Genomic DNA, 27,457 nt, shown 5'->3' with positions numbered 1-27,457 from the left:
TATTTATCACATCCAAGCTAATTGGTTAAACTGGCCTAAATCAATCACTCTAGTTGCATATTTATGACATCCATTTAAGAAAAAAAAACCACTTAAAATCTACTTATGAACAATCATAGTTATCAATAAACCTTATAAAATTTAATTTAATAGCACATAAGACATGAGTATTAATATAGGAACTAGAATAATCAAAATGCAGGTAATTTTTGCAGGATTTTAGGGGTTTGAGGATATATTTATTATTAGAGTAGGTTAAAATATGAAGAAAAATTCTACCCAAGTATAATTATGTAAATGATGCAAATGTGCATTTATGATATTTAAAGCAAGATAATATAAATAGCCTGGTTTTCTAATCAACTCTGATGTATTTGTGCAAACCTGCTAAGCAATTTTTGTTCGGATCTGACTGATGGTCCACAAGTATACTCCAAAGATTGACACATGCAGCAATTTCAAGACTTCTAAAACCAAAGATGTAACAAAAATTTTGTTCAGACATCAAAGCTATTTTTACATAAATGTTCACAGCAATACTTCGCAGTAATGTATTGAATAATCAACTAAAAATATTTTCCTCTCCGCCCTTTAAAATGATGATGTTTAGACGAATAGATGCATAAAACTTGAAGGCATTGCCGCCGGATGTAACTTCTATAGGTCCACCAAACCCACCAAATGTGCTCAGCTTAGATCTAACCTGCACCAGCAGCAGGATGTGCATGTGTCCAATAGTAGAAAAGAATAATCCAAGCAGAAATTTGGAGTGACTTGAACAATGAAATCACATTTGATCATCCATGGGATGGAAATCTAAGACCTATTTTGTCAAGATATTTTCGTTTTGATTCATAATGTCATCAATCAAGTAGGTCTTTCAACATGTTACTTCGCAAACACTACCTGATTGATAAACAACAAAATTGCCTGTGACGTTGACAATGAATGACTCAACTTGCACAAGGCTTGGCTCATCACCCTTGCTTGAAGAGCAATATGAGCATCTCCCATCTCGCCATCAAGTTCAGGCACAAGGGCAGCAACCTGCAGTTTAGACAGAAAATTAATAGGGTAATTATCTGATGCAAGTATCTGACTCATTAATGTTGATAAAAGATCAAACACTTCATGTAGTTGAGAACTTTTGACCTGGATAACTTAGTTCAACAAATACAACACTTGCAACAGAAACATTGTTTCCAAAATAATAATGGTCATAGGTTTAGTAGAAGAATAGGACTGGACCTCAACACTCAGTCAAAAGTTCACAAAGCGTAGCTTCATGATCATCCTATGATCTTAAAATCATAATTTGGTTGCAGATGGATTTGTTACCAGATATTAGTTTCTAATACCCTCAAAAGTTGTCAAGTTTCATTACCAAGTATTCTTCCAATATGATTAGTGAATCTAGAAATAAAGACTTTGTTCAAAAGACAATCATGAACCATGAAAAGGCAAATCTCAGGAAGTTATCCAGAATTTGAAGTCCTTATTAGAGAAACATTAATAATCCTGAGTTCTCTTCAGCAACACTGATTCTGTTGGATCGTAAAGACGCTAGAGGGGGTGGGGGTGAATAGCGTTCGTTGCTTTTTCGGAAATCACGAATACACAATGGAAATCACGATCGTAAGATGAAAGAAGCGAGAAGGAAAAAAATAAGCGCTAACACAAGTAGTTTTTTACTTGGCTCACAGCCTTCGACGACTCCTACTCCAAGGCCCACACTCGTTGAATGCTTTCGTTAGGCAATCCACTAATAGTTCGAAATATTACAAGCTTGAAGTACAAGAACTATAATGAAAGGTTATCGACAACAGAGAAAGTAAGCAGAACTTGATTGCTAGTTGTCAGAGGAGCGTTACAGCGTCGTAGGAGTTTCTTTGGAGTAGCGTGCAGAGCAAAAGTTGTAGCAAATGATGTTCTCGAGCTGCTGGTCGAAGCCTCTTTTATAGCCCCGTTCGGGCGCTTGGATCCCCTCCTAGGCGCCTAGACTGTGCTGACATGACGAGCTCTCATCGAAACTTTATCTCCGAAGTTTATCCACCTTTGGGCACTCAGAACCCCTCCGGGCGCCTAGACCGTTGACGTGGGCTTGGCCAGTCCTTGCACTCCACTCAGCTTTTGGATGAGTTCTGCCGGTACGATACTCCGAGCACCCGGACCGCCTGGGTGCCTAGCCAGGCACTCGCCCGATCAAAACTGGTCCAAGCGCCCGGACCACCCTTTTCACCTTTGTCTTTCCTCAAAAAAAAAAAAAAAAAAAAAGAGTTAGCCCAGGCAATTATAATATGTTTATCCTATAAAACAAAGTTAGCACAATAAGGTAGTAGTATTAATTAGATCATATCTCCCCAAGATCAAGATCTAGTCACAGTCTCAACTTAGATTTCCCAAATGGTCCTAAGCTGGACCGACGCCTACTGTTCCCTTAACCGGGAACGCGTCCTCACTAGATCTCTCCTCCCGTTTCTTACCTTTTACTTACCAACTGCAGTCGCTTGACTTGCTTTTGACCCACCAGGTCTTTTGGCCAGTTGTCAGGTCCGCAGATCCAACTAGACTTCGGCCGATTGTCAGGTCCACCAAACCGATCTTCCTGTCAAATATCGGGTCCCTCCTTGACCTATCTGGACTTCGCACCGGCTATCGAGTCCCGCGGGCCTAACTGGATTTCAACTTGGTGTCAGGTCCTGTAGACCCGTCAACTCTTGTACATTTAGTAAAGTAATTAGATCACAAAAACACTCTAACTTTAATCCACTTATCATTCATCAAAACCTGAGTTGGATTATTAGTACAAACCAATAGATTCAATTTCCATACCGTTAACCTTACGACGGGAAATAAAGAAGTTCAAATTCGAGTTGCAAGACTCTAATCTAGAAAGAACATTATGAACTAAGTCTCAGTCTTCTTCCAGAGTGTTACACTGTGCACAGATATCTTCCTACCCTAAATTATGCTCACACACCTTACATGTTGTATTCATATTAAAAATATGCATACGTTGCACCACAAATTTTCATTTTGCCTATATTGGTTAAGTGCCATATACAAGTCCTTTTCATCAAAGTTTACCAATTGTTGCACTAGTGTGCCATCTTCCTTATCTGTACAAGTGTTCACAATCTTACTTTCTCTTTATAGAACTCCTTTTGTCTTTTCTAACAAGCTGGACATCATATATACGCTTCAGCTTAAGGTGTGTTAGAATATATAGATTTAGCCCCACGGGATATTGTCATTAGGCATTATGGTTGGATATATATCTAAAATATAGGTGCAAATGCTCTCTTTTTCTATTGAATAGTAATTTTGTATGACAACTTAATTGTGCCAAAAGTATGCCATAATTACTTTTTGGAATAGATACATAATCCCTATTCTGATTTATTTGTCTGAGATCCCGTGGTCTTGTATAATTTCGGAAAAATTATATTTTAACATGAGATTAAAACAGAAAATATACAAAGAATTTCATATATAATGAAAGGTCACAATTCCATGTCCTAAAATTTATAGGTAATAGAATAGTGTCAGAGATACTAGTGCAGCACAACAAAAACCTTCTCAACTTACACTGTTGACAACCACAACACCAACTGCACCACTCCTAATTAGAATGTCAACAAGACTAAGTGACTGCTCACCACAATCTGGCTGTGACAAGAGTAAATTATCAGTTTTTACACCAAGAGACTCAGCCAATGTCGGATCCAGAGTATGTTCTGCATCTACAAAAGCACAATAATCTGGAAAAAAAACTCAAATAATTAGTGAAACTGATAGAGGAAATCACAAAATTACAACAATTGCATAGTTCATTAGCTAAGCTTTTTCAATAGTAAACAAACTACAAACACAAAAAAAAATAAGAAGAAGAAGAAGAAGAAGAAGAATTGCTATCCAATGGATCATTCTTATAAATGCTAATGACAGATAGTATAATTAACCAAATTAAACATTACCTCCAATTTTTTGAGATTCTGCAATAACATGAAGGGCAAGTGTAGTTTGTCCTGAAGCCTCTGGACCATATATGTCCACCACAAGTCCCTACCAGAGACAAAAAAAAAAGTATACAACTACTCCACCAGAAAAATAAAGACGAATAATTGAGAATAGTTGAATATTACTGTTTCTGCGTGTTACATGTATTTTGCCTTGTTAACTGTTAATAGATTCTCTCAAAGTTCACACTAGAGAAAAAGATTCATGATTTGCAAACATTCACCAACACGATCCCGATAAAGACTTGGACAAATATAATATGTTTAGCAAGATTTACTGCCAGATAAAAGATGATACCAATAACAAATTATCTGAAGTTTTAAGAGGAAAAACAATTGGTTACAAATCCTTGAGAATCTAAACTTATACCAATGATCAGCAAATGGCATCCAAAGCTATACAAAGAAATTACATTCTTTCTTATGTGCACTTTGTAAAATTATAAATACAAAATCCATAAAACAAAGATAACTAATAAGTTAACTCTGACAGCAAACTAGCAATTAACCCCCCTATGCTAATATGCCCAAGACTTCGATTCCTTTTTTGCATCAATTATCATTGAAGAAGCTTAACATTTATCCAATTACACTTGTTGTGAACATACCTTTGGGAGACCACCAATCCCCAATGCCGTATCCAAAGCAAATGATCCTGTAGATATAACAGGGACTTCCCTAGGAGCATTAGAACGACCAAACCAAATGATTGAGCTCTTTCCAAATGAAGCAGTAATCTGGTCCAAGGGTTGCTGTAAAGCAAGATCCGTTATAGAGAGATTTTCTTTACCAGATTCAGATCCATTTGACTTGGACTTTTCATTAGCTACAATGGTAAGCACTGAAAATAAGATTCGATCTGCAAACCATCAGCAGACTTTCAGCAATCAAAGAGCACATGATTAAGAGTATTATTTACAAAAAATGAAGATCATGGAATGCAAGTTTAACAAACAATGAAGTCAAAGAAATTGATTTGAATGATTATTTTCAATGCATTAATCCTGTGAAGGTAAGATGGAAGATGGATGGGATGTCAAGTACTGCATGAAAGAGCAATAGCTGATACAATGACACATTTGGAGTATATATACCTGATGCGACAGTAAGGAGGAGCCCACCTGGCACAGGTCAATGGCCACGGTGAAGGTCAAAATCAAAACGGTCAACATCAGGGCTCAGAGGCTCAACCGCGTCGCCCGAGCGAGAGGGGGCTATATAGGCTGATCGGAGAAACCGTTGTCCAGTCGGCCATCTTGATGAAACAGTGTCTGGTCAACCCGATCGGCAGGAGAGCAGGTCGAGCGAGCCACCCATCTGGCTCAAGGTAATGAACCGACATAATAAAAGAGGAAAAGACGGATACTTAATAAGGGGAAGAGAAAATAAAAGAGAACACTCCATCTATCATTGAATGCGGAGAAGCCAAGACAAAGATGTCTCCAATTAATATCATTAAACAGAGGCATATGAAGGGTCACTAAAACAGATATCAAAGAGTATGCTAGGTATGAAGAAAGGGAAGGATTCATCTAACTTGAGCGTCGGAGGGCAAGGGACCCCTTCCCTGGTTTAGTTTGTTTTGCAGATAGGAGCGAGGTCTTCATCTAGTCAGCGAGACTGCCATATCCCCGGCTTTCCAGCTTCACGCCTTCGAACAGGAACAATACCTTTAGAAGGGAAATTGCAAAACTGATAAGCAGATGCTCTGATTCCTTATTCATACCTCTTAAAGAAGAAACACACTTAAGATCAGTTAGGCTACAAGAATGAGAAAAAACAAAATGATAAACCATTCAGTGGTTAATTTAATCTAGATGAAAAATCCTGAATTGGCATATTTCTCAGAAACCGGCAACTAAATTCTCAGCTTCAGCTTCCAGACCACGACTAATTTTCTTCTAGAAACAATAATGAAACGTTGTTGATTATGTTGCCCATTATGAGTAGTATTCATTCAAATAAACTTTTTTATTTCAAAATGAAACTAAAAACAAGAAGTTGTGACACACTTAAAATGTTCTCCAGATTTCATAGCTTCTATGCTAAATGCACCACCAGTTTACATGTTAACAACGTCTACACAGATGATAGTAAAATGAATGCAAACCCACAAGTACCTTATTAACATAACCAAGTATATATTACCAACAAAGTATGACCATTAGAAGTACAATTGACAGGATTTTATGCAAGTTAAAAATGAAGAACTGGTGAAGCTTAGCTTAGGCAGCCAAAAAGGATGTATGTAAGAAAAGAATAAATGAATTGCAAATAACACAAAATTCAAGAATTAAGAACAATCTACACATAAAAATGGAGATGACTGTGGAATATTTGAGAAGATGTAGAGGACCAACCTTTGGAAGGGATCTTCAAAGATCAAGATCTGTTCCAAATGCACAACACTACTTGCATTGCTTAAATAATCTTCAAATTGCTCTGTCCATTTGAACAGATCCAATGTCTACATAGGAAGCTTTGGTATACAAAAATCTGCAAGTCAATGTCAGTCACTAAGGGAGCCCAACAATTCATTTACTATCATTAACTACATATGAATGTTCCTTCGCCAAAGTTGTATATATCTCACGACTAGGAAAACAATGTTTTTCCTCCATCATAGTCAAAAATTCCAAGGACAAATCAACAAGGCCTCTCTCAAGTAAAGTGTCAATGAGAATTTTCCATGCAATTTCATCACAATTATAGCCCCTAGAGAGCAAGCTAGTGAAAACTGATTTAGCCTCATCAAATCTTCCTTCTTCACAAAGTCCAGAAAACAGTAACTGGTAGGATGCAAGATATGGCAAATGACCACATGAAACCATAGAATCAATAAACAATTGTGCTTCTGAATACTTCTTTAGTTTACAGCAACAATTAATCAAAGAGGTATATATATCTGCATTAGGAGGTTTACAGGTATCTTGCATGTGTAGTAGCAAACCCTTAGCTTCCTCCTAGCAATACACCTTGCAAAAAGCATCCACAATAGAACTGTAAGATTTCACTGTTGGGTTGAAACCTTGTTTAGACATCTCATCAAAAAGTTGTAAGACTACATCGATCCCCACTTTTCCCCATATATCAGCATCACTTAGAAAGGCAACATCAACTTGCTTCTTTTTCAACAGAATTTTGAGCAAAAGAGAGTAAGTTTCGTTATTGGGCTCACATGCATCTTCAACCATAATCTTGAAAGTAGGCAAAGCTTGATCAAAGAAACCAATCTCTACCAACCCATCAATATATGTATTGTACGTAATCGTATTAGGAATAACTCCATTTCTTTTCATTTCAGTTATCATACTTGCAGCATCTTCTATCCTTCCTTCCTTGCAATATGATCGGACAAGCACAGTATAAGTACATACATCAGGTTTGCAACCCAGAGAGATCATCTGCTCCAAAACCCTGGTTCCATCTGCAGATCCATTTACTCTGACCAATTCATCGATGAAAATAGTATATGTGACAACTGTTGGTTGGATTCCTTTCTCCAACATAGCATTCAGTAGGGACCTAGCCTCCTGCAACTTCTTGTCCCTGCACAAACCATCTATTATAGCACTGTAGGTGTGAGAGTCTGGTGTGTATTCCTTCACAATCATCTCCTCTAGTAATGCATGAGCAAAATCAACCTTTTCAGCCTTGCACAACCCATCAATTAATACAGTATAAACTAACTTATTCACCTTTCTGCCATTTTCAGAGAGAGATCTAAAGAAGACAATAGCCTCTTCAGTTTTCCCACTTTTGCATAAGGCATCGATCAAAATAGAGTATGTCCAATCATTGGGAACTAAGCTTCTCTTCTCCATCAAATGCAGCAACCTAAAGGCACCTTTAATGTCACCTTCCATGCAGTATCCCTGAATCAATGCAGTGTAAGTAACATGGTTGGGAAGAACTGCATCCTTAAGCATCTTAGTTAATAAAGCCATTGCCTTATGCATTTGCCTCTGACGAACAAACCCAGAAAGTAATTCAGTATAAGTTCTTACATTTGGCTTACACCCTCTGGACCGCATCAAATCCAATACACAGAAGGCCTCATCAACCTTAGTAATTTTACAGTACCCGTCAATCAAAACATTGTAAGTAACAACATTTGGAACCAGACCCTGCTCTAAAATATCATTCAGCATCATTTTTGCATCATCAACTCTATCCACCTTACAAAGGCAACCAATCATCACCGTGTAAACATGCAAATCAATGAAACACCCATCATCTTTCATCCAGGGAACCAATGACAAGCCCTCTTTTACCTGTCCTGCTTCACAAAGGCCATGAATGAGGGCAGAATATGTGAACTCATTCCTTGGACAACCTCTCAGAGGCATTGATAAGAACACCCGGCAGGCCTGAATCAAATTTTCACTCGCACAATAGCCCAAGATGAATGAGGTGTATGTGTGAGTATCTGGATCCAATCCGTCTTGCAACAAGTAGTTCAAGTAGATCTTAGCTTCAATAACTTTCCCTTCCTTGCAATGTGCCTTGATCATCGTATTGTAAGTATGAAGATTGGGAAATATATCATCTTTGCACATTTGCTCGTACAAATCCTACATATCAGCAATCATATGGGACCTTGCAAGAGCCATCAGCATAAAATTATAGCATCGGACAGACCGCCCAAGCCCCGTCGGATGCAAGGATTTGAAAGTTTGAAGAACCAAGTCGGCATCAGTTGAGCAGCATGACCTGATCATGGAAACCAAGATCTCTTCGGCAGGGCGGTGAAAGTTGGATCCGGCGAGGGTTTGCAGCAGGGAAGCGTACGAATCGACCGTGTGGCGGAAACCTGAGCGGCGGCCGATCCAGCGGAAGAATTCCAGAGCAACGAGGGGATCGAGACGGCGGCATTTCAGGAGGGTGGCAACATGGAGAGGCGTCAGTGAGGAAGCGAGCCGGTGGAGGTCAGGGTTACGGGACCAATCAGGGCGGGAGAGGATGGACGAGAGCTCCGAGGAGGAATCAGCGGCAGCGGCTCCAGGGATTAATCCATCCTGCGGAGAGGTCGACTCATCGGAGGCAGAATCGACGAAGGGAGAGGGGCAAGAGGCGAAGCTTCGCGCCGGGATATGGTCGGCGGTGATGACGATCAGTTTAATGGAGGCAATGAATCGTCTCATAGCGGAGACGAAAGAAGGAACCAAGCCACTCAATTAGGGAACCTCCGTCGGGGGCGGTGGCGGCGCCGGACGGCGGCGGCGGCGATAGGAGGCCGTAGGTTCGGACGTTCGGTTAGAGCAGAACTCAAATCTGCTCTGGTTTTTATAGGTACCGGACAAAAAAAGCATCCGGATGTGGTTCAAATTATCATATTATATATGATTATTTGATAATCAGATAATTAAAATTATAAGAAATAAAATATAACTAAATATTATTTGATTAAATTTATAATATAATAAAAAATTATTTATTAACAAATGATGCATATATCCTTTTAACTCTTAAAATTATACTTATGTATACATATATTTTTTTATTTATAAAATTAAATCGCATGTATCTCTTTCTTTTACCAAAGTAAACAAAAAAAAAACGTTAACCCTTTTCCTTCTCTTATAATTTTCCATCATAAATTACTTTCCCTCCCTAACTCGCATAAAATTGGCATTTAATTTTAAATTCCAATCAGCGGCTGCCGACCCGGCCAGCCAACCGCCGGTCCCACCGTTGTTCAGCTGGACGTTTATCTCTCACCGTTGATCCGTAGCAAGACACGAAGCCAAAATAGAAGCGTCCTTGGAGCGGATCCGTCGACCAGCAGCAGTCATTAGCTTCGAGGCGTCCGCAATTGAATTCTAAATACGACAGCGAATGTTCGGTTATGGAGATCGGAAGAAGAGGTTCTCGCCGCCCAGCTCCGCCACCACGCGACGCGAGAGAGCGCGATCTGCCCCTGCTTCCTTCCCTGATCTAGATCTCTTCCTTCATCGGTCGGAGGACCTTGTTGGGTGCGATCTTGAGGCGGAATAAGTGGAGAGAAGGCGGAGGGAGATGTTCAAGCTGCATCGCCACAGGTCCGACCGACTCGAGGAGAAGGCCCAGTTCAAGTTCTACAGCCTTCAGGCTATCGAGGTCCTCTTCCTGTCCGCCTCTCGGTTCTTGATCTGCTTCATAACTGCTCAGCGATTTGTCTCATTTGGCACAATCTTTGTTTAACACAACTGATTCAACTAAAGTAATCAAAGTAGGAAGGCTCTGCCTTGCTCTCGACCTTTTTTCTTTTTGCTTTTTTGCTTTGTTGCTGGCAGCGAGAATCTTTAGTTGAATGGAAAGTTAGCTCGGATCTTGTTTCTTTAACTTTTCCTACAAAACGTCCTTGAACTCTCACCCACAGTTCAAATTGGTTTGATCATGAATGTAATGCATATGCACGTACAGCAAGTATAGGTCTGTTCTCCAAATACCCATGTCAGTATAATCATCCTAGTCGATAGTCATTTCATGAGGGATGTGGGTTTTTTCATGCTGACGAGATAATTATGCTGATTAGACGTGATTAGATGCTGAGTCGGCAACTGTTTTCCATGTTAAGCGTACTAGAGGGATGGACTAGTATACGGTAGATCATTGTAAGTGTAGGGATTCAAATTGAAACAAAAGTCTAGGAATCTATTTGAGTCTTGGACAATAGTTGAAGGATCATCTTGTGTAATTACTGTTTCCTGTTATATGAATAGACTAGCAGTAGTTAGTATTGTGAACTTCAATGTTCAAACTTTGAGTTGCTTGTGTCCTTTTATTCAAAAGGCTAGTGGTTAGGTCGCTTCATTAGTAGGCAATTGCAGTTGGTTTCCGCTAGTTCTAACATTTGAACTCTTGATTTTCTTCTTAACCATTCCTTTTTCTCTTTCATTGTTTCGAAATAGTAATTTTTTTAAACCATATTATCTAAACTCAATTATATTCTTAGTTATGCAAACAAAAGATCAGGTTACTGAGAAAGTAATCATATTGCCATCATTTTGTGTGAAAGTAAATTTTTTGTGTTAAGCTTAAGTAACTTGAGCATCTAATATCATCAAACCAGCAATATTTGCAATATTTTGAACTGGAATAATTAAATAATTGCAAAGAATTTTAGTTCTAATATGCAATTCTTCCTCCTCTATACTATTTGTGTTTCTATCCTTAATTATATAAGTTGTGGGAATTTTCATTAAAATTGTTACTAATTGGAAGAAAAATCTGTATATATATTATTATAATTAATACCATTTCAGATTTGTGAAAATCATTTATATTGTTGCATTTTAATCATACAGGTACCGAGAGGATGGGACCGACTCGTGCTCTCCCTAATTTCAATGGAGTCTGGGAAAGTTCTTGCTAAAACTGGCAAAGCTACAGTAAGAAGTGGGAATTGTCAGTGGACTGATGCAGAGACTCTATGGGTGTCTGAAGATGATGCATCCCAAGACCTTGAAAAATGCCAATTTAAGATCCTTGTTTCCCTGGTCTGACTTGCTACCTTTATAATGTTTCTCTACTCAGTTTGTCTTGTCAATATATGTGAATGATTTTAAGATCTCTAGTGAATTCTGCACTCTGCCTTAAGTGGTTAAGTTTAAAAACTCAGATCGATTAACTTCTTGTGCAGGCTTCTTCCCGAGCTACTATTCTTGGTGAGGTTATCTTAAGACTAGCAGACTATATGGGCAAAGAAGATTCTGGTCTTCTCTTCCTTCCTTTGAAGAAGTGTGATGCTGGTACTACTTTACAGGTAAAAACTACTAAGCCTAAATTTATATGATCTTATTATGTTGCAAACACTGCAGATTTTTTGTTTCACTTGAGAATGCAAGAACATATATAGATCCTAAACTTTATTGAAAATTTACTGGTTTGTATCATGGAAACATAACAACACTTTTGAATGAATTGACAAATGTGCAGCTATCATACTTTGGCTACTCAACTGTCGGATCCAAGGCAAAACTTAAGAATCGGATGTATGTTGGTCTCCAATATTTGTTGGTTTAAGGATTAACCAAGTAGTTCACTTGTCAAAGTTCTGTGTAAATAATATTGTTATAGGAACTGATCTTTTTTTAACGTTCAACTCCTCACTATTATTTTATATTTTTAAGAGCTGCTTCATGCAATTTAAGAAATCATCCCAAACAATGTACATTCTTAAAGCATTGCACCTAAAATCAAATGCATTCTAAAAAGTAGCAAATAAAATAATAAAATGGAAAAAATATAAAATTTAGTTATTGTAAAACAATAAAAATGGACAAAAATATTGATCATAAGATTAATAGAAGAATGAAAGATCCGTAAGCGATGCTAGTCGTGATAACCTAGGAGATAATACTTGGACCCCTCATTTCATTTACTCACCTTTCCAATAACTTTCAAATTATGCCAAAGACAATTCCTAATCAGCAATCGCCTTATACCTTTGGGGAACATTCAAATATCAATGATGCAATTGCTACTAATCTTAGCTTGTGCAATGAATAAAGGGCAGCCCGGTGCACGAAGCTCCCGCCATGCGGGGTCCCGGGGAAGGATTCATTGTACACAGTCTTACCCTGCTTTTTTCAAGAGGTTGTTTCCAGGATTCGAACCCATGACCTTTTGGTCACATGGCAACAACTTTATCGTTGCGCCAATGAATGAACCTTAATAAACAAACTGAACTAAATAAACAAGATGAAGAATCAAGAAGTATTGAGACTCATTTTTCTAAATGACATAATGCTTGTAATAATTCTATTTACACATGCACCAGTGTGTGTCGTTTTAAGTCACCTATGGGTCTTAAGCTTGGTGGTCTACCAATTTTATTTTGTTGCCCTCTGTTTCTTCTAAAATGAGAGTTTAGCTGATCTCAAGAAGGATGCTATAAAGTGGATGTGATGCACCTTTTAGAGTAAATGTGTACAATGAGATATTATATCTTTATGATGCATGAGCACTTAAAAAACTCCAAGAACTTTCAGGTCGACTCCATAAACTCATACTACAAGAAAAATTGATTAATGCCTATTTTTTGATATTTTGACCTTCCAACTAACTATAGCATTAGTCTAATTTTTTATTTAAACGATTTGAGCAAGAAACTTGCAAACTTGTTCATGTGCTTGTTTATAGCACTCTTGTTATTTTTCAGAAAAGGAGTGATATATATTTATAGCACCGTTTTTGTTGTCTGGAGCTAATAGATGTCATTTGTATGCTCAAACGGTTGCTCCCACTTTGTGTTACTGGTTTGACCACTTATTTTCCTTTCTTTCCTTCTTCAAACCACACAACATGTACCTAGATGTGATGTCTGAAGCCACAATGTTTGTTTGTCTGTGAATTATTGACAATGACAATACTGTTCTTTTTTCCTATATTTCTGCAGGTTAAGATTCATTATTCTTCCCCAAAATCAAAATTAAGGTTCAATGGCTCTTTGACTTGCAAATCCAGATTATGTTAAGTATTTTGTTCCTATAGATATTGCTAACTGTTTATTTTCTTCAGAGTCGGGCAATCTTGGAAAGAAATGGATCTATATCCCAAACATCAAAGTAATACTGATGATCTGGATGGCAAATCACATGGATCTGACCATAGATTCAATAGTAGTGTTAGGGATCCAAGTAATCAATTGAGCAATACTTATCCAGAGGAAACTGAAGATATGGTATGCTTCTCATGTACATAGTTACTATTGTCTTGCAAAAATTAGCTTTCTGCTACAAGTTTCCATCTACTTATTTGGCAACATAGAACAATTCTAGGAGATTGATGCATCTCTGTCTGTAGGTGCTAGTTTTTATTATTTGTTAGTTATATGAATTCTTTGATATATCTACATTATAAAGAATGAAATTTCTACCATCCTTTTGTCCCTCCAAATCTTCAATAGTTAGCTCAATTACTGAAAATAATGATCATTTCATTTGTTCGACTTCCATCATCAGAGAAAACTCTGATTAGATTGTATATGTTTGGTTTCTTACTAGACATTGAGTTTCAATCTATAGTAGACTTGTCCAAAAACTTGTTAAAGAGTTTGGCTTCACCCAATTCCTCGAATAATTCATGACAGTCAGGACTATGAACATATCTTTCTTTGGTGACTGCATTTAGTGCAAAACCTCCAAGAGTAATCATGCTTTCTGACAAAAAATACAACACAGCTCATGATTTCATCCTTTTAGTGAAATGGTGTTGATATGACCGGAAGGTGACCTGTTCAATGCCCATTGCTGCCCTATGAATGAGGTTAGATGTGAGATCATTTCTATCAGGAAACTCATCAATCTTGATAGCAGGAAATTAGGTTAACTTATTGGTTTAAAAAATGGTCCTCATTTCTTGTGGCACCACCATCTATATGTATTTTATTCCAGCTAGAATAACTGCATTACTCAGTTTCAAGAGCCAACAACTTCCTCACCTGTGTCTGTGGTCTTGCAAATGGACTAATTTTATATATAAAAAGGAAAAGAAACATATCAGATTACATTTTACAGTTGCCTCTTCAACACTAGAACTTCGGTCTCCTTGCATGTGTATCAGTTTTCTTCACTTGAGTTCATATTATCTGTATCTTCTCGTGAGCACCTTTCTTCACCCTGCAAAAATGGGCTCTTGACTAACTCTCAATGGATTTCAACTGAGGCTACTGTTATATTATCCTACTACTTTCACTTTGGTTAATGAATTTTTTTTTCTCTCAATGGATTTCAACTGAGGCTACTGTTATATTATCCTATTACTTTGTCTTTGGTTAATGATTTTTCTCTCTCTTTGGTTGGCTTCTTTTGCATAATCAATGCATATTATAGGATACCTACTTCTCAGCATCAGGGTCGCATCGTAGTACTGATTCAGGGAATAGCTTTGGCAGGAAAGATTCTTCCCCTAAAAACAGCTTTAATGGGAATGGGGGGAAATGTGCCGGAATGCAAGATTCAACAGGTTCCCACATTAGTCCAACTAATGGTGCAAGTCCTATGCAAGAACTTATAGGATCAAACCCATCATCGTTCAACTCTAGGTCCTCAGGTTCCTCAGTACACAATAGTATGACCTCATGGATGTCGAATGATCGATTTACGGCACCATCACCAAAGCAATCTGATTCTTCAAAAGAACTTGTTGAAGCTGCTGAAGAAGAAATAGAGGAACTCCATGATGAAGTTAAGATGTGGGAGAGACATTCTAGGCGATTGAAGCTTGATCTCGAGAATTTAAAGAAGGAAATATCTGATAAATCTAAGCATCAAACAAACCTGGATAGGCAACTTTCAGCTGCATACAGTGAATGTGATTCTTTGAGGTTAGAAGTTGAACAACTGAAAGCTGCACTACAGAAGTTGACGTTGAAAGATTCAGATGTTGGAGTTAAGAAAAGTGAAGGTATGCATTATGTACAGACGGAGCTGGAGGATGAGCTGAAATTTCAGAAAGACACCAATTATGATTTAACTCAACAGTTGAGGAAAACACAAGAATCAAACATTGAGCTTGTCTCCATCCTTCAGGAATTAGAAGAGATGATAGAGAAACAGAGGTTGGAGATAGCTGACCAGTCACAAAAAAACCACATAGATGAAGACGAACAACTCAAGAATAAAAATTCTCTAGATAATCAGGTTGAATGGGAGAGAAAACTAGCACAGAAAGAAGATCAAATTCTTATGCTGGAGGAAAGGTTATCCAACATTGTGAAGAATCAGGGGCACAATGGAAGCTATTCTGATGAAATACGTGAAATTGAGGTCCTTAAAGCTAAAATAAATGATCTAGAGAGGGATTGCACTGAGCTTACTGATGAAAACCTAGATCTTATTTTTAAGTTGAAGGAATTAAGCAAGGATACTTCAAAGGAGCCTCAAAATATAGAAAAGAAAACCAAACCCAACAGTATTAATGTAGATGAACTTCAGTCTCAATTGTTGCTAAGGGAACAAGAGAGAGATAGACTCCAACAGTCTAACTGGGAATTAGAAGATCTTATTTCCACTATCCAGAAGGAGAAATCTCAAGTGGAAGAAGAGTTGGTTTCTGTGCGTAAAGAATGTATAGATACTATAAAACACTTGCAAGATGTGGAGCATGATTTGGAAGTGCTTAGGGGTAGCATGGAATTTCATTCTTCTGCTGATGAGACTCTTGAAAGAAGGTTGGCAGAGCTCGAAAGAAACAAAACTGAGTTAGAATTGTACATAACTCAGATAGAACAGGAAAATGTTGAGCTATCAGAAATTGTTTCTGGTTTAGAAGCCCAGTTTAGACACGTAACTAATGAGAAAGAATCTGTCCGATTGGAACTAGAAGACACAAGCTCACTTACTGCTAATTTGAAGAATGAAGTTGAACATCAAACAGTGGAAGTGGAGATGAAGAAAGCAGAACTAAAACAGAAACTACAAGAGACAGAGAACCACTTATCAGAAGTGTTAGAGGGTTCTGATCTTTTAAGTCAATCAAACTCAAAACTGCAGGCTACCATTGAAAGTCTTACTGAAGAGTGCAGTTCTCTTCACAAACTAACTGAAAAGTTAAAGAGTCAGGACCTAGAGTCGCATCTACAGGTTACACTTCTCGAGATTGAATTGGATGAAAAGAGATATGATTTCTATAAGCAAGTTGAACTGTTAGAACTGAAGCTTGCTTCGATTCAAACAGGCACTGAATCAAAGGAGAAATCACTGCTGTCCCAACTCGACCAAATTTTGGAAGAACACAAGGAGCATGGAGAAAGAATAGCAAAGGCACGCATTTTATTAAACAAGATTGAATTAGAGAAAGCAATTGAAGTGGAAAATCTTGAGAAAGAGATATCTAACCTTGCTGCACAAAAGTCCTCAAATTTTGGTGACCTAGAAAAAATAGCATCAGATGAAGTGCATGAAGCGTCTGTCCTCCGTTCTGATAAAGCTAAACTTGAATGGAATCTTCAAGAAGCCAATTCAAAAATAAAGCTTTATGAGACTGACTTGCAGAATTTCCGTCAAGAGTCTGAGAATAAGATTGCAGGATTAATAGATTTACTTAATGCTTCCAAACAGAGTGAGGAAACGCTAATGGCTGATATAGAGCGCATTCATCAAGCAATTGACAGTGTTAAGTACAGTGAAGAGAAATATATAAATATGGAGAATGAAGGAGAATTGAATATTAAAGCTTCTCAAGCAGTTGAAGTGATTTCCCCTTCAACGGTTGAAGTGAAAAAATTAATTCATCTTCGGAATTCAATATTAGGCCTTAAAAACTCGTTTGATGATGCCAACTCTGAAAAGCAGAAGTTGGTAGGTCTATTGAAGTCATTGTCTGAAGAATATGAAGAACTGAAGGGAGAGAAAGAGTCCTTGACGGAGAGAGTGGCTAATATGCTAAAGGCTATATCTAACAGTGAAGAGGATAGGCACAACAGGATGGTCTTGGAAGAAAAAATTTTGCGATTAGAAAATGACTTGCTGCTAAAAGAAGCATCATGCTCTCAGGAGGCAGAGTTGAAGAACAAACTTAATCTGTTGAAACAGACAAATAGTGAATACGAAAGAAAGATTGAAAGTCTTGAGCGGGAGAATCACGAGCTGATGAATAAAATTCAGACAGTGGAGAAGGAACTCATGCTGCCAAGAACATCCCTTCGGCAGGAGAAAGTGAGTAGTTTGTTAGCCATGCCTCTTCTTCTATCCTACATTTGCAATTTTAATGAGCGACATTATAAAGTCATTTTGATTTACTAGGAAGTTAATCATGGTCCAGAGATTTCAACTGAACCTGAAACTCAGGATGTGGAGGCAAATAGAATGGATCAAATACAACTTCAAAGGTAATATTTGAACTTCAGAAGGATTTCCTCATCTCAATAAGTTTCTTTATGAAGTCTCCGTTCCAATTTGTCTCTTACTACTTGTTTACCTAAATGGATGAACAGAAAGAGAGGGGAAGGTGAGAGAGACAAATTTTACCCACAAAAACAAAAACTGTCCATGTGCTGTATAGTTTCTTTCATTCTAACCTCTTCCCTCCTATCATCTACACGAGTAAATAAAACACAGAAGTGCATCCTATTATCAGTCCAGACACCTTATCCAGCTTGCCATTGAGATAGAGCGACTTAGGTATGGTTCCCCCTTTTTGGATTGCCATCGAGATAGATGCAGTTCAAGTCTGTGTTCTATCCATAAATGGCTCTATTCCCTTAGGTTGTAATTCAACCAACAAACAGAGACCTTGACGGCTTGTCTTATAGCGGCAAAAAACATAGACATTCTCCTTTTGAACCACAGTCATTTGATGGCAAGCTACAATTTGACTTCTTCAATCGAGATTACTCCTGATTTTAGATTCACTGTTTACAGAGCGATCACAGAGAAGCAAGCTGGCCAACCGGACATTCCTGACAAAAATGTAAATGCCGACTTTGAAAGAATATCATCTTTAGAGACGGAGCTAAGGGAGATGAGAGAGCGGTACCTCAACGTTAGCCTCCAATATGCTCAAGTGGAAGCTCAGCGCGAAGAACTAGTAATGCAGCTTAAATCTGTGAAAAAGGAGAAGAGGTGGTTCTCATGAAACTGGTTCAAATTCTTTTCCTTGTAGTTTATAATTTTTTTTTTTTTTTTTGCTATCATTCATTTGATCATTTTTTCCTCAAATTATCACAAGAATGTGAGTAGTATCTGGGAGAAAAAAAATAAATAGTCTTTCTGTTTACAGCAAAAACTTTATACTTGAAATGCCATAATTTGTACAATGCAAAGTCTTTCCTCCTTGTTTTCTCCTTTGTAAAGTGTTCATAGTTAACAAATTTATACTCAGTTTACTCTAGCAGATGAATGACTAATGGATGGATTAGATGGAAGGATGAATTTACAATCTATCCATAGATGAACCTTTAGTCAGATTTGGATATAATGACATTTTCTTCCTTTCGTCTCTCTCGTAAAATTTCAACTTCATCGTCCTCTTGAGGTGAGCTTCCGTCCTACTTGCAGGCTCATGGCTTGTTTGTGAGCCCACCGATCGAGACCATAAACTGAGACGACTCGGGAGGTCTTGAATCACTCAGGATGCCCTGAATAGGAGATTAGATTCTCTGGTTAAAAAATAGGTTAGGAGATGAACAACTTGTAATTATGGCCGGAAGTGAGCAACTGTCGTTGCCCCTTTGTGTTTAAGTTTTGGTCGTCCTCTCAGAACGATCTAGTTGCTAGCATATGAGGTGTTGACACCATGAGATCTGGGGTTCGAATCTCGATAAAGTCAGGTAAATATCTTTTTTATGTGTTAGTCACTATTACAAAGACTAGTAATCGTCCGTGATTTATCTTCTTGGTGTTGACACTGAGACAGATTGGTCTGTGATTTACCTCCTTGGTATTGACACTGAGACAAATTGACGGAGACGCTAGGACGAACGTATTCATCTTTTACCATCATGATTAAGTTTCGGCCACTATTATTGTGACTGAAAAAATACCAGCCAAAAAGCCCATTACTGAGCCCAACCCATAACGACGAGATAATAAGAGACAAAAATGAGGGGATAAAGTTCCTCCTCCTGCTCAAAGGCCAAATCCACCGCCGCCGTCGCCGCCGCAGTAGATCGGACCAGCTCCACATGGCCGTGTCCCTCACCACCCGTTTCATTCCCTCGCTCTCATCCCCGAAGCCGCCCGCCCCGAAGCTCCTCCTCCCTTCCCAGGTATCACAATCCTCTTCCTCCTCTTCTCTCGTCGACGTCCCCGCGATTTGATTTGTGGTTGGGTGGGGGGATAATCGCGCAGGCAGTCGGTGGGCGGTGGAGTTGCCGGAAGAAGGGCGGGGTGCACCCGGAGTTCTACGAGGACGCGAAGGTGTACTGCAACGGGGAGCTGGTGATGACGACGGGCGGCACGCAGCGGGAGTACTCGGTGGACGTCTGGTCCGGCAACCACCCGTTCTACCTCGGCAGCCGCTCCGCCCTGGCGGTGGAGGACGACCAGGTGGAGAAGTTCCGCAAGAAGTACGGCCAGCTGTCGTCCCTCATGGAGATCCCCGTCCTCAAGCACGGCGAGATCGTGCTGCCCCAGAGGAAGAAGTCCGGCGGCAAGGGCAAGGGCAAGAAGTGACCCATCGTCCGCTTTCCCCAATTCATGGCCTCCGACCAACAAAGGTGCCGCCTTTCACTTGCTTTTGACCTTGTTCTGGATCAATTCTCATCGTACCTATTGATCTCTCCTCTCTGCTTGTTTAGCAAAAATGATGGAAAAGATTTCGCTTCTATTTAAAAAAAAAAAAAACAAACAATTGTAGCTTGCTATTATGAAATTAGATTTCCTCTTCAACTGATGATGCTTTTGGATTCAATGATCAATTGAACTTGAAGTGTTTAGAGCTTGGTTGGAATGATAATGTTCTATATTTGGACCACTTTCGACTTGCTAAGATCATTCATTGTGGTTGACAACTTATTAGAATTGCTCCGGGCGGCCTCCGATCATCCGCTCCGAATAAAAATTATAATTTAATTGAGACGGTGAACCCAAGAAAGGATTACAATCATTTACGATCGGATCGCGACCATGATCGAGCCGCAAATACGAGTGACACATCTCCTGGACCACAAAAAGTGATTTAGAAGATCTTGCCTCTGGATGAGCACAAATTTTCTGGACCATTTTTTTTTTTGTGGTCCAAGGGATATGCCACTCGTATCTGGACGACCTCCGACCGTCCGCTCCGAATAAAAATTATAACATGATGAAGACAGTGAATCCAAAAAAGGATCACAATCATTTACGATCGAATCGCGATCATGATCCAACCGTAAATACAAGTGGCATATTTCCTGAATCACAAAAAGTGATTCAGAAGATCTTGCCTCCACTTAGATATGATCCTTTTCCTATTCCATAAATTAGGATCATAAAATCACACAAATCTGAGTCGCCAATTTAAGAAACTGAGTAAACGAAATACAACTTATCTCAAGTCGAGAACTGCTTATTAAGGATTTAAGCAAGACAGTAACATGGACAACTACATCGACAATTTGGTTGTTCTATACAATGGGAAACATAACTAGGGTCCGATGTAACTGCATTAGAGATGAGGATAGCAGTGTAGCCTTTTAAGCTGCTTGAGCAAAGCCAACTCTCAACTGGCCGTAGTCGAAAACCGTATGGTAGACTCCCATGAAGATATCGCCCAGTATCCTGTGGATTTATGTTTCATAAATCGGAGGAAGTGGCACGAAAGTGACTTAACCTTGCGAAGCAAAGAGAGATACTAACCAGAGGGGTCCCCGTGGGGGAGGTACATCCAAGGCAGTGAATCCGCTGATGCACTGTACTGCAGCTCCCTCACCAACCTTCAGAATATACTGCAGGCAGATACGAGGAGGGGAAGATTGCCGTGGGTATTAACATTTATTCAGCGACTGTCAAAAAAATACTTTTATGCAAAGATCTAGGATGGTACCTCCTCTGGTTTAAGTTCGAACACCTTATCGCCAATGGTGAACGATACATTTGGCAACGATGCTATTGCGGCACAGTCTACTGATGATTCTCCCATAGGACTTGGTAGTCGCTCGCATAGCTGTGTGGCTCGAGGTATGAATAAATAGAACTGATTAAACAATGAGAAAGGTATATGATTCGAATAATCTTAACCTGATTGATGTAATTCAATATGTTTTCTGCTGTTTGGTTTTGTCTCAGTTGATTTTGCATCCATACCACTGCCATCTCACAAGCGGTGCACATTGCGTCGCTGTGCAAACCAGCTGAGGCATCCACATTATCGCCGACTACACTCTCAATGCCGATACTGCACAAATATAGTACAAGTAAATGCAAAAATATATGACTGAGCCAACGGATTCGCTGAAGGAACAAATGTCTGAGAACAAGAATTCACCTGACTCCATGAGTTCCATCAAATGTGCAGAGACCAATTTGGGAGCAAATCTTGGACGGTTGTGTCTGTCGAATATAGGCTAATATTAACATTTTTTTGGGGGGCCAAAAATTGATCCGCACTACAGGAAATATTAAAGTTTTGGGTAATTCAATGCTTCAAACCTGTGATATCAACATGTCGAGAATTTGTTGCCCATATTGAGCAACTACTGCCTTGCACTCTTGAGAAACAACACCAGAAGCTCCGATCTTTTGGTTAATTTCTACAATAACCGTCTGGCAAAAGAATGTACGATTGATATTAATTTTGTTGGCTATACCACAGTAGTAGTTCATAATTTCATCAAACTTTGCTATTATGATTAGGTGCGATCCATTGACATTTCACTGCACATTCTTTAACCATTATAGCGATTTGAAGTCGCATATCAAAAATTTATTCACGGGAAGACGTCTTATCACATCATTACTATAGCTGCAGTAGGCGCAGGGGAGAAAGAAAATAGATTTATACATCCTTGTAATGAAAGTAAGCTCGTAACAGAGGATAAGAGTTCGCGGCTAATCTACTATCTTACGAGAAACTAATATAAGAATTTTGATATTATATAACATTACATGTAGGTTATACTTCTAAATTCCTAAAAGAAATATTCTAAGACATGATGTTAAACAAAAGGACAACTATTGAAATATTTAGAACAAAACACCAAGTAGCTAAATAAAGTGCTAGTTAATAGGCCATGTTGAGAAAAAAAATTGCAAAAAATTTTTGAGCAAGAGCCTTATTAAACCTTCCTGAAACCCAATTTGAGAACTACAGTTAGTCTGAAACTGGGCCTACATTTATGAGATGGATCCTTTAGGAACCTCGTTAATACAGGAATAAGATATATGCCACCCGTGAAAGTACACTGGTAAATGAAAGCCATCTTCTTTTGACAACTAAATTCAAGATAGGATTCAAAAGGATTGACATCCATGTGAAGACCCTGAGGTCATAATCAAAAATTGGATTGACAAGGTATTACTACTACAACAACAACAATTAAGTTTTATCCCACTATGTGGGGACAACAATTAAGTTTTATCCCACTATGTGGGGTCAACTGACAAGGTATTACTACTAACCATGTAAAATTGCAAAACGCAATGCAGTGGTTATCATTTGTGAGTTGTAACTAATATATGATCGTTTTGTTTCCATAGATGATGATTGAAACAATCAATGGACACTATGATGAAAAGGTCATGGTATCATATGCATACCGTTGGTCCGGCAATCAAGGAAGTTCCTGAATCTGCTATTGCGGCACAACCTCCACTACAAAAGCCTGATAAACAATTAAGAGGGACACAAACTAAATTGTTATACAGAAGACATGAATGGAAGAATGGGAACGAAATAAATCAGTCTGCATGCAATACCAGTAGATTCACCATCAACGAGTACATCTCCCATGTTAAACTGCCAATTCAATTTTCGTATGATGTCGTGAAGCCATTGTATATGAAATGGTAGTTGATTAATCAAAACAAAAAACTCAAGACACAAACCTGCCAATATCCTTTCTGAGTTACTGGAACATATACATGATCACCCTTATAATGATTTGGATCAACTCCTCCAAAGACAATTTCACCCCCATCTCCTTCCTCATCATTTCGGTTCAACCAAAATGAGAAAATAGGATCTTTGATAAGACCTTGCTCAACCATATTATACCTGCCAGTATTATTTTTTTAAAAAAAAAAACCTTACCAAATTAAACTGACTAGAATGATGATCAATGACAATTAATGAATAGTGCCTCATTCCTATGTAATTAAGAATTTACTCAATGATAAACATAACAAAATCACTATTTGCAAGAGCAGTATGTACTACTAGTTCAAAAAATGAATAATTTTATTTGAATATGAACATGAAAAGGCAGACTTGTGTTCAAAATTAAAACAAATGCCGCAGGAATTGTATGTGAACAAGCAGAATAAATGTGTGCTTGCAACCTGAATTATATGCAGACAAGGAATTATAGGTCACCATGACAAATGGTTTTTAAGCTATTCCAATGCATGTCTCAGGTAAGACACAGGCATGCTACACTCTACAAGCATCAAGAAAACTGACATTATTTTGTTCAAATATATTACAATTGTAAGATTTTGACTGACTGTAGTAGTTTTCAAAAGTAGTATATTTTTCATCATTATTTACTATCTCGTAAAAGGAATTAATGGTAAAGACATTATCTTTTCAATCTTAATATACATATGCAGCTGTGTTCAACAAACTAGGATTATTAGAAAAATCAATGCTCTGCCAACAGATTACCTTAGTATTGCAAAGATATTGATTTGCTCTATGGCATTCTTCTGGCTTTTTTTTCCAACTATAGTATATTAACCCCACCCACCTCTTCACCAATTCATTGGAAAAATCAAGCAATACAGAGCAAACAGAGCAAGAATGAAATCTCTAGTAGAAAAAGAAAATGCTACTCGAGTCCAAGAAATGCCATAAGCAATAACGAAATAAGAGTAATAATAATGAATTACCAAACAGGTACAGCATCACCAACTGATATTTCCTTAAATCCAAGTCCAAGGATGCCATCAAATTTTGCAACCAGGAATGTGACACCTGGTTCTCTGGTGGCTTCTATGAAATCCTGAATCGATTATATATTCAATTAGTCCATAAAATCTTAAAGCTAACATATAGAGGACTAGATAAAAAGTTCAGAAGCAAGCATAAATTTTAACCTGGTTTTTTACAACTAGGTCGCCTAAAGAAACATGATCATCGCTAAAGAAACCAGAAATTGATCCAGTACCATAATGGATTGATGCAGTCTTCCCTGCTCAAGAGAAAACAGCAAAATAGTAAGAATCTTTTTTTTTGGATATACTATAGAATCCATGACTCGAACTTAAACATTCATGAGAAGGTACACTAGCCAAGGAAGAATATGGCGGAAAGGACACTTGGTGGATCCACATTTTATTGATTTTATTTGTAAAAAGACTTCCAGAAATCTAATAACGCTTCAGCAAGATAGACAAACAAAATCTGAATGTTGATACCACCATGGAATGGATGAAACCAGCTCTTGAAGGATTACACTGACATAAATAAAGCTTTAGTAATCCATATAACAAAAAAATCTAAGAGGATAGTTTGATTTCATGTGATTATCAGCCAATAATTGATCAGTAGGAGCCTAAGCTAAATGAATGGTAGATGTGCAAAATTGGATTGCACAAACTAAATGAGCAATGCCCCTAGAAAAGTTGGTGCAATAGGACATGCATGGCAATTCATGATTGTTCAATTTTTAATGGAAACAATTTTTTCTTTTAAATAAATGGACTAAGGCATCACTAAAATCAGCATAGAATAGAGTTAGCTTCACTGAAGTATCACATTAGTTAAAAATAAAAATGGTAATCCAAACAAGGATGAACATGGAATCTTACTTGTAAAAGAGAATATATTTGCAGCTTAAATTCTCTTATGGGAAAATACTAATAAAAGGCTAACACAAAGAGAACTAGTGGGAAAAAGTATTCTACAGAATTTGTCAACCTGACCAAAAAGGCTAAGTAAAATAGTTGGATAGGAATTATGGAGTTGAACCTGATTGATTAGTCTCACAGTCTCAGGCAAGTTACAATCAGGAAATTCCACAAAAAGGAAAGTAGTTTCCTTATAGAAAATGATAAACAACAAAAGACCACAATTAGCAGTTGCATTCAAGTGATATTGACAAATATACGAATTTAAGCTCAAAGCCAAAAAAACCTGTCAACTGCAGAAAAAATAGACCACTGACAGGTTTTTCCGCGGATCAGGTTTTAACAAGGCTTTCTTTTCTCATCCAAGATGAGAAGTAAACATGTTTTTTGAGAAAGCCTAAATAATAACTTTTGGTAACCTATTCACAAGCTACAAGAACTTGCATTCTCTTTATCAGTTATTAACATTATAATTCAACTCCATTGACAAAATAAAAAGATCCTACCAAAAAGGACCATTGAAGTTGCATGGTGGAAGTAATAAACATTTGGCGTGGAGAAGGAATACATTGGAAATAAAAAATAACAATAAAACCAGAAATAATAATGACTTTCATGCCAGAGACGAACCGTTCTTCTGGTATGTGCTTGATTTGCTTGACTTGAATTTCGAGTGGAAAAAACAAGCAACCTACAAATAAAAATTGAGAGAAAGCGTTGAAAAACTATGAATTAAACAAACTTAAATTCCGCCCTAGTCTGGATCATACTAGATCTATTAACTAAAGTCTAATAATCTTTCATTTCCGAAACAGATGGCAAACAAACTTACCGAAAAGTAGCATTTTGAAGAAGGAACCCACAGATTCGAACTACCCGTGTCAAAAATGACAGTGAAATTCTGAGCAGGGGTGCCGATGCCGATCTCCCCAAAGTACTGCGCGTTCATATAGTTCTTCAGCGAAACAATGTCCGCGTCTTCGCCATCATTCTCGACGCCCGCTCCTAAACCATACCGCCGCCCCATCCACCCCTTCCTTTCCTTCTCCGAAAGTCGGCCGGCAAGACGGCTGCTCTCGTCCATAGTTTTCTTCCTCAAACCCACACGGACCAGCCCATCCGCAGCAGCGAAGGCCGGGAAGGTCAGCGGAAGCACGAGGATCGAAAGCAAGAGGGGAATCGCGCAGCCCCCGCGCACGGACGCCATGACCAGCTGCCTATCCGAACAAGAAACAAGGATCATGATGCAGAAACCCTAAATAGACAACAAAAGCTCGCGCATCGATCGCAAAACTTGCACGAAAAAAAAAACCAGTTGCGCCTTGCTCGATCTACAAAAGAACAACAACCCAAAGAAAAAGGAGAGATTGAAACAAACCAACGACGGCGATGAAGGCGAAGATGGAAGAGAGAGGGTGATTGTCAATGGAACAACGTCGGCGGTTTCCTTTTATAAAGCGAAGAAGAGCGCAACAGCCGTTCAATACAGCGCAGCTTTCACTGAACTACCGTTCTTTGTTAGAGGACCAGAAATTTTCCCTTTTACTACATTAATTGACCAAAAATTACAATTCCTCCTCAGAATTGCCAAACCATCAAAATTTATTTATATATATATATATATATATATATATATATATATATATTGAATTATGGTGGTGCCTCTTTTATATTTTAAAAGATGTTCAATTATATTTATATTATAACAGCAGCTGTTATAATATTATAGTATTTATAATTTTATAATTATTATAACATAAATTTATCTTATTTAATAATATTTATATTATAATTATTATTGTAATTATAAACTATAGCTATTCCAACAAAATAGGAGGTCCTTTTGATTTTTATCTAATTTATTTTGTTTGGATTGGGAATATAAAATATGTAAACGTAAAGGGGCAAAGTGAATAGTTCTGGTTTAAACAATTGAAGGAGTGGTCCAAGTCGCAATCGTGTTATGCGTTTCTCTCTGCCGTCCGATGCATCCGTCGAATGAACTCCCGTCGTTGGATGAGATGC

General features: G+C 38.1%; 4 protein-coding genes and 1 pseudogene across 6 annotated transcripts; 2 read left to right on the top strand and 3 right to left on the bottom strand.

Annotated features, from left to right (window-relative positions):
* Window positions 1–562: 562 nt before the first annotated feature.
* Window positions 563–6,850, bottom strand: LOC122004756 (DNA repair protein recA homolog 3, mitochondrial-like). Its single transcript, XM_042559593.1, has 8 exons — window positions 6,575–6,850; window positions 6,380–6,486; window positions 5,746–5,780; window positions 4,628–4,878; window positions 3,978–4,065; window positions 3,589–3,761; window positions 907–1,047; window positions 563–703 (listed from the first exon to the last, which is right to left on the bottom strand). Exons 1-8 carry the CDS (start codon window positions 6,848–6,850, stop codon window positions 563–565), a joined length of 1,212 nt encoding a protein of 403 aa, XP_042415527.1.
* On the bottom strand, window positions 6,770–9,163 carry LOC122004755 (annotated as a pseudogene).
* Window positions 9,164–9,826: 663 nt separating this feature from the next.
* LOC122007288 (interaptin-like) lies at window positions 9,827–18,762 on the top strand. Of its 2 annotated transcripts, XM_042563130.1 has the most exons (8): window positions 9,827–10,118; window positions 11,309–11,500; window positions 11,644–11,766; window positions 13,402–13,439; window positions 13,524–13,686; window positions 14,837–17,662; window positions 17,750–17,835; window positions 18,368–18,762. In XM_042563130.1, the coding sequence occupies exons 1-8, from the start codon at window positions 10,038–10,040 to the stop codon at window positions 18,579–18,581; spliced, it is 3,723 nt and encodes a 1,240-aa protein (XP_042419064.1). In that variant the 5' UTR covers window positions 9,827–10,037; the 3' UTR covers window positions 18,582–18,762. The 2 variants fall into 2 exon arrangements, with proteins under 2 accessions (XP_042419064.1, XP_042419065.1); XM_042563131.1 differs by lacking the exons at window positions 9,827–10,118; window positions 11,309–11,500; window positions 11,644–11,766; window positions 13,402–13,439 and having other exon boundaries at window positions 13,568–13,686; window positions 14,899–17,662.
* A 789-nt stretch (window positions 18,763–19,551) lies between these two features.
* Window positions 19,552–20,340, top strand: LOC122007289 (50S ribosomal protein L31, chloroplastic-like). The gene is made up of 2 exons (XM_042563132.1): window positions 19,552–19,713; window positions 19,796–20,340. The coding sequence occupies exons 1-2, from the start codon at window positions 19,630–19,632 to the stop codon at window positions 20,117–20,119; spliced, it is 408 nt and encodes a 135-aa protein (XP_042419066.1). The 5' UTR covers window positions 19,552–19,629; the 3' UTR covers window positions 20,120–20,340.
* Window positions 20,341–20,921: 581 nt separating this feature from the next.
* Window positions 20,922–26,948, bottom strand: LOC122007287 (aspartic proteinase oryzasin-1-like). Of its 2 annotated transcripts, none has more exons than XM_042563128.1 (14): window positions 26,811–26,948; window positions 26,265–26,649; window positions 26,063–26,123; window positions 24,680–24,774; window positions 24,473–24,585; window positions 23,471–23,639; window positions 23,342–23,381; window positions 23,183–23,247; window positions 22,076–22,189; window positions 21,912–21,976; window positions 21,665–21,821; window positions 21,471–21,590; window positions 21,284–21,372; window positions 20,922–21,205 (listed from the first exon to the last, which is right to left on the bottom strand). In XM_042563128.1, the coding sequence occupies exons 2-14, from the start codon at window positions 26,637–26,639 to the stop codon at window positions 21,121–21,123; spliced, it is 1,548 nt and encodes a 515-aa protein (XP_042419062.1). In that variant the 5' UTR covers window positions 26,640–26,649; window positions 26,811–26,948; the 3' UTR covers window positions 20,922–21,120. The 2 variants fall into 2 exon arrangements, with proteins under 2 accessions (XP_042419062.1, XP_042419063.1); XM_042563129.1 differs by having other exon boundaries at window positions 26,265–26,645; window positions 26,811–26,929.
* Window positions 26,949–27,457: the final 509 nt, after the last annotated feature.

The sequence above is a fragment of the Zingiber officinale genome, chromosome 7B, assembly GCF_018446385.1.
Source record: "Zingiber officinale cultivar Zhangliang chromosome 7B, Zo_v1.1, whole genome shotgun sequence".
Classification (NCBI taxonomy): domain Eukaryota; kingdom Viridiplantae; phylum Streptophyta; class Magnoliopsida; order Zingiberales; family Zingiberaceae; genus Zingiber; species Zingiber officinale.
This window is presented reverse-complemented; position numbering and strand designations above follow the sequence as displayed.

Coding starts and splice junctions, on each gene's coding strand:
- LOC122004756 (XM_042559593.1), bottom strand. CDS start 6,850: ATGGTTTCATGTGGTCATTTGCCATATCTTGCATCCTACCAGTTACTG. Junction 5,781..6,379: donor TTTGAAGATCCCTTCCAAAG/GTTGGTCCTCTA, acceptor TCATTCTTGTAG/CCTAACTGATCTTAAGTGTG. Junction 1,048..3,588: donor GTGTTGTGGTTGTCAACAGT/GTAAGTTGAGAA, acceptor TCTAAACTGCAG/GTTGCTGCCCTTGTGCCTGA.
- LOC122007288 (XM_042563130.1), top strand. CDS start 10,038: ATGTTCAAGCTGCATCGCCACAGGTCCGACCGACTCGAGGAGAAGGCC. Junction 10,119..11,308: donor ACAGCCTTCAGGCTATCGAG/GTCCTCTTCCTG, acceptor TTAATCATACAG/GTACCGAGAGGATGGGACCG. Junction 11,501..11,643: donor TTAAGATCCTTGTTTCCCTG/GTCTGACTTGCT, acceptor CTTCTTGTGCAG/GCTTCTTCCCGAGCTACTAT.
- LOC122007289 (XM_042563132.1), top strand. CDS start 19,630: ATGGCCGTGTCCCTCACCACCCGTTTCATTCCCTCGCTCTCATCCCCG. Junction 19,714..19,795: donor AGCTCCTCCTCCCTTCCCAG/GTATCACAATCC, acceptor ATAATCGCGCAG/GCAGTCGGTGGGCGGTGGAG.
- LOC122007287 (XM_042563128.1), bottom strand. CDS start 26,639: ATGGCGTCCGTGCGCGGGGGCTGCGCGATTCCCCTCTTGCTTTCGATC. Junction 23,640..24,472: donor GGTGATGCTGTACCTGTTTG/GTAATTCATTAT, acceptor TAATACTGGCAG/GTATAATATGGTTGAGCAAG. Junction 21,206..21,283: donor CCCCCACGGGGACCCCTCTG/GTTAGTATCTCT, acceptor ATAAATCCACAG/GATACTGGGCGATATCTTCA.